The sequence below is a fragment of the Grammomys surdaster genome, unplaced genomic scaffold, assembly GCF_004785775.1.
Source record: "Grammomys surdaster isolate TR1022 unplaced genomic scaffold, NIH_TR_1.0 126391, whole genome shotgun sequence".
Taxonomy (NCBI): domain Eukaryota; kingdom Metazoa; phylum Chordata; class Mammalia; order Rodentia; family Muridae; genus Grammomys; species Grammomys surdaster.
In genome coordinates, this window is record NW_021621185.1 from 467,389 (window position 1) to 474,052 (window position 6,664).

General features: G+C 38.6%; 1 protein-coding gene across 1 annotated transcript in view; it reads right to left on the bottom strand.

The window, feature by feature from the left end:
* Positions 1–3,115, bottom strand: part of Fam81b (family with sequence similarity 81 member B) — a 104,253-nt gene extending 101,138 nt beyond the window's left edge. The window contains exon 1 of the mRNA XM_028760087.1: positions 3,025–3,115. Within this exon, the coding sequence (XP_028615920.1) occupies positions 3,025–3,115 (91 nt within the window). The remainder of the gene's footprint in view (positions 1–3,024) is intronic.
* Between the last annotated feature and the right edge of the window lie 3,549 nt (positions 3,116–6,664).

Sequence of the window (6,664 nt, forward strand, 5' to 3'; positions counted from 1 at the left end):
TCTCTTCTCTTCTCTTCTCTTCTCTTCTCTTCTCTTCTCTTCTCTTCTCTTCTCTTCTCTCTCTTCTCTCTCTCTCTCTCTCTCTCTCTCTCTCTCTCTCTCCCTTTCTCTGCCTCTACTACCCTCTCAACTCCCCTCCCCATGCCCTGAATAAATTCTATTCTTCTATTCTATACTATACCGTCATGTGGCTGGTCCCTCAGGGCGAAGGGATGCCTTGGCATGGGCCCACTGAGACCCCTCCTTCCCACATACCTGGCTACACCCTCATAGAACATATTACTTTTCTGTTTTTCTTTTTATAAACACATCACCTATGCAAGCTTCAGATTTCAAAAAGGAACTTCCATTAAGTTCTCTTTGGGCTAATGGCAGCTGCATTGCTGAGCTTTCAAACTACAACCTTCTCTGACAGCCACAAATGGTGGACCACCATCGACACCAACAGTCACCAAGCATTGTCCTTCCTAAAACCCAAGTTTGCCATTGCTGTGTGTGTCATTTGAGAGAAGCAGCACCTCCTTGCGCTACTGAAGCACTTTGTAACCTAGTCTTCATAATTGCCTGCATTTAATAAATGTGTAGTATCGAGAAGCTAATCAGTAGGGAAATGCTGTAGACAGGAGTAGCATTAAAAAGGAAACTATGATCATTAATGAGGTTGTCCCAAGGTCTGAGTTATAGCTCAGTTAAAGAAAACAGTTATCACTCTAGGCAGTTGTTAGAATTATTTTAAAATTAAGATGGAAGAAAATGATTATGAAATAAAGTAAAGGCCTGTTAATAAACGATTACTACTAGGAAAATAGTCAAATTAATAAAGTCAGATTAAGTTCCTGCCAAACACACCCTATCATCACTAACATGTGGGAAGGTCAGAATACAGATGGCTACGTCATGAATATTTATAACTGGAGAACATTTTTGCTCTGTTGGGTCATAGGCCACAGTCACATATTTTGTCATCTGAGTAGGCTGCATTTGGGTTAATTGAAAATAGGGAAGTTATGTTCAGACTAAACAGCACTAAGTAAAAATTCTTAGAAACAGGCACACTCTTCTTCAAGAATTCTTTTGAAAGTGTCTATTAAATTGAGTTGTGTGTGTGTGTGTGTGTGACATATACAGCTTTTAAGAAGTTTATCATCACTTGACTGTAAAGAAAAGACACCTGTTAGGGGTAAGCATTTTCAATATTTGTGAATATTTTGGATTCCCACAGTACCCTCATTTCTAGAATTTTTAGCAAAGTGTACTGGAGGTTACTCAAGAATATACCAAAAGATTTTTTTTTTACTTAGAAAATAAATTATATATAAAAAGGACATTATTCTTTACTATGCTTTGAGTGAGAACAAATGAGGATTAAGACTAATTAATGCAAGACTGAGGTCCAAGGCTGGGAAAGGGAAGAGAGGTGCTATTTCAGTTGAGTTTGGTGCATGTAACCATCCACACAAGTGAAGCAGGCATGAGGAGTGAGGTGGCTCTCTCTGAAGTGCATGTTTAACCTACGCACTTTAACCAAGATGGTTCCAGAATGTTAAAGTTACTTGGTTGGGAACTGGAGAAGCCCTCACAAACACATCCTTTTTCAGACAGTGTCTCACTATATAGCCCTAGCCTCAAACTTTCTAAGTAGACACCACACCCAGACCTGCCTATATTTACATCTCAAGTGCTGGGAATAAAGACACCACCATATAAAACCAGTGGCATTACCCCTTCCATCTTAGCATATCCATTGATGCTGTTGATGTCTTAACTCTAGACAAAAAGAACCATGGCAACTGGCGAATGCTTAGAACAGGAGAAATAGTCTTCCCCAGGGAAGAACTCCACATGCCAGTTGTTTATGTTGGTTATCCAGTACCAAGTGATCTCTGAAATTATACACTGAGCAAGTTGTATTTGTGTATTTATGTGTGTGTGTGTGTGTAACAACTAAAGAAATAGAGGCTATGAATTTAAAGAACAAATGTAGCTGTATGGGAAGGTTGTGGGGAACAAAGAGAAGTAGGAAAATGATACAATAATAATAATAACAACAATAATAAGCCTGTTAGAAAAAACAAACAGACAAACAAACAAACAAACAAACAAAAACAAATAAAATCAACCCTAATGGCAGCCAGCCAACTCAGCTACAGCTGTGAAAAAGGTTTTGTCACTTCCCTTACCTTCAGTCACTGCCTCTGAAGAAGGGCTCCTGTGTTCTCTTTGGTTCTAATAGCCCTTGGAAGTGGTGTCACAGTAGTGTATAACCTCATCTTGCTGTTCTGCTTAGTCATATGCTGCCTCCTCCTGTATGGGGATGGACTCGGCTTCGTCTCTGTGTCTCCAGCTCATCACAGAGTACCTGGCAAAGAACTAATGTTGAAAATAGGTCATGGATATTCACAGATAGGATTTTTATCTTTAAATAAAGATCAATAAACAAACCACAACAGTAAGCAATGTGTGAGCAATCGCCTCTGCTTTGCCTGTGTGCACAGAATTCCTCTGCTACCCAGGAACTCCTAGCTCTAAGTGTCTGGGCCTACTGGGCTCCAGTGTCTACCAGTGCTGTTGTGGAAACAGCAGGAATTAACTTCGGGGTTTGGCCCAGAAATCACAGCCACTCTCATTCCCTCTTTTCTTTAGAGAGAAAACGGAGCCCAAATATCTTAGTTTACTTTATTCTTGTTTTACAAGAATGAGTGATTTATTTCTTTTCATTTCTCTACCCAGCTATTTAAACAAGCATATTTGAATGATATAAAGCATAGTGGTGGAAATGAGGTTGATCTATTTTTAGTCATGATGAAATGTGAGCGACTTTTAAAAACAGAGTTCCTTATCACAGTCAGTATTGATATCACTTATTTCAGAAGTGCCTGCCAGGATGACTGATAAAATTCTGTAAGTACTTGAACTATACCATGCTTCCTCTAACTTCACACCACAGGTTTATCTGTTCATGTACAAAAGGTTAAAACTCTTACTTATGTTGCCAAAGCCCAGAGAAGGGCAGCAAGCTACTACCTTTATTAGTAGTGGCCCAGCGGCTGCTGAGTGTGGGCACCTCTTCCATATGCAGTGTGTAGGGCGCTTGGGGGGATGAATCTGACACCATTTCAGATAGGTAAGCGAGAAAGGCATGTCAGGAGCTCATGGTGATTCTGTCTTCAGATGAGTCAAAACAGTGTTCTTTGTCTTGATTTCCCAAATAGACATGTTTCCTCAGTGATCGAAGAATAAAGAACATGGTGATCAGGACCTAACTATTCTGTAGAAAAGACAGAATGAAGAGTCATTCAGAAATATCTAGTAAGGAATATTGCCATTGTTATATCTGAATGACTCTCTTAGGCCTTGAAGCACCTATTGGTTAGCTATAGTAATCCTTTCTGGGACCAGGAAACTAAACTGGAAATTTTGTTTGAACCCTTTGGTGACAGGTATCAGATCACAGTATGAACTGTGAGATGAATATCCTGTGGGAGTTCCCAAGTAGATATCCAAAAATTAGTATGTGATTCCAACACAGTTTATCTAACCAAGGATAAATAGAGACTAGTTCCTGGAAATCTAAGAACATCTGTGAGGATGACTTCATTGGAGATCAAAGATCAGGGTGAAGTCAAAAGAAATGGACTTCAATGGGGACCATGGAGAAGATATGTGTCTCTAAATTATGAAACATAGGAATAGTATCTGGCTTCAATCTAGAAAAATATTCAGGTTGATTATCTGACATGGTCTCATTGAGTTCATGGAATGGAATAGTAGATGTCAGATTTGAACAGAAGGAACTAAGAAGATTCTTGAAACAGAGATTTGTGGTCTCCTTGTGGGTTAGTGGCAGAATGTACCTTTCTTAGGAAGTAAAATATGAGAGAAAAGCACTGACTGAAATACATCCACGGCCTGGGAACACCAGCTGTTTAGAAGTGCATTCTAAATGTATGCTTCAAACCAGGGCTGCATGCCAAAGACAGGATGGGACAGTAGGTTAACTGGACCGCTGTTATAAGCTGTGTTGAGATTCATTTGGAATATGCTAGAATTATGGCACTATTTACTTCTGTTTTGTATATAAGCTTTTACATAATTTATGAGGTTTTGTTCTCTTACCTGGTGAAGAAAGCACTGCCTTCAACTTGAAATTAATAAGCAATCACAGTACGCAACCAAGTGATCAGTTATTGGGAAAAACTCATGGGCAGTTACATGTCATTGAATGTTGAAGAATTTTAAAGAATATCAAGTAAGATGGAGAACTGATAATTATTTTGACCTGGGGCTCATTACATTATAATTCAGCCTTACGTATAGGAATCATGACATTTGATAATAATCTTGTATTTTTCTCTAAGTAGCCATAGGTCTTGTCTCTAAATATTATTTCCTTTATGAGGAAAACATCATCAGGAGAGTTTGACTATCAGTCTATGAAATTAAATCAGCTCTTGTTAGAAAATATAACTGAAGTTGATAAATTTCTTATACCAAACTAACCATTATTTATGAAGGACCAAAACCAGTCAGAATGGCACATGACATTTGTACTTAAATCAGGGTCTGATGAGATGATTCAGTAGGTAAAAGCACTGGCCATGAAGCCAGACGACTTGAATTTGATGTCTGGAATATACACAGTAGAAGGTGAGAACCAACTCTTGAAATGTTGTCCTGGGACCTCTGCACATATACAAGGTATATGTACATAAATACTAACTAACACACTACACACACACACACACACACACAAGTAAACAAATAAATAAATGGAGTAAAAATAAAAGAAGACCTCCCTGAGCCTTAGAGAGGCTTGTTTATAACTGAGCACTAAACCATCGTTTATTCTAAGCATCTTAAGTAGCCATGTCTATCCAACCACTGCTCTCACTGCAAAGAGAAGCTTTTCTGATTAAGACTAAGAGTAGCATTTATCTACTGCAGTCTGGGGCCATGTCAATTTATCTAAACCTCAGAAGTTTGGTTCACCTAAGGTTTAAGACCTTTGTTGTAGTTAGGGCTTTATTGGTGCGATGAAACACCATGATCACAACTCTTATAAAAGAAAACATTTAATTGGGCTGGCTTAAAATTATCCATTATAATTGTAATGGGTATAGTGCATTTTCATCATGGGGGAAGCGTGTCAGCATGCAGGCAGACATGGTGCTGGAGAGGTAGCTGAGAGTTCTACATCTGGATCTGCAGGCAGCAGGAAGAGACCCACTGGGCCTAGGCTTCTGAGATTTTAAGACCTAAAAAGCCCATCCCCTAGTGACACACTTCCTCCAAAAAAGCCACACCTACTCCAACAAGGCCACATCTACTAGTGCCCCTCCCTGTAAACCTACAGGGGCCGTTTTTATTCCAACTACCACACATTCTACTCCCTGGTCTCCATAGGCTTGTAGCCATATCATAATGCAAAATGTGTTTAGTTCAATTTCAAAGTTCCTTAGTCTATCACAGTATCAACACTGTTTGAAAGTTCAAAGTTCAAATTATCTTCTGAGACTCATATAATCTCTTAACTATAATTCCCTATAAAGTCAAAATGAAATAGCAGACTACATACTTCCCATATACAAAGGCACAGACAGACATGACTATTCTAAAACGGAGAAAAGGGAACATAGTGAGGAAATACTGGACCAAAGCAAGACAGGAAACAAGATGGACAAACTCCAAACTCTGCATCTCTATGTCTGATGTCAACGTAGTCTTCAGATCTCCAACTTCTTTCATCTTTGTTGACAGCAACACATTTCTTTCTTTTAGATTGTTTCCACTCCCTGCTAGCAGCCTTCCTGGTCAGGTATTCCAAAACTCTGGTGTCTTCTCCACTTTGGGGTCTCTAAGTCAATCCAGGCTTTACAGCTTCATGAAGTTGCGTCTCTAGAATCACCGTTCCCGTTTGTTCCATTTACGTTCTCCCATCCACACAGGGACACTCCTGACACATGCCTGGACTCAGCAGCGTTCCTTAGTCACGAGAGAAATTCCATTAGTCTTTTTCTTCTATCTTGATTCTAAAGTCCAAAGAGGCCAAGTTTCACTGCTTGCTGGGGCTGGAACTTGGCCCATGGCTAAGGTGAAAAATATTTTCATAATAGTTATTATAAAATTCAAACTTACTCTGTATCCTGTCATCAACATTGAATATATGTCTTTATTTGCCATAGAATAGAATCAGGTTTTTAAATTTATTGATATGCTGATCTGAGCAGTTTCAAAGAATGTTACCAGGGTACAGTATATACATAAACTCAATTTATTACAGTGAGTTTTTGTAAAAAAAAACAAAAACAAAAAACAAAAAAAAACCCCTATGCTTTCAGTTAAACTATACTTTTGCATTGTGGTCTCTTAAGAAGTTAGATGTGGGGGCTATATTAACTAATATTTTCATTAATCTAGCTCAAATTAATTCAATCAGACTTTTTAAAAATTAGAAACATCATTAAAATACACAACTTGTGGTTTTACTTACATTTACTTACATTACTAACATATTAACTTCGGAGAATCTCATCTGGAGAATCTCAGTTCACTTCCTGTAGCTTATAGTAAACTCTGTCTTGATTGAATGACTAAGTATACAGGGATGCATCTGTCCCTGAAACCAGAGAGGTTCCTTGATTTATACTGGCCTCGCTACCCATCT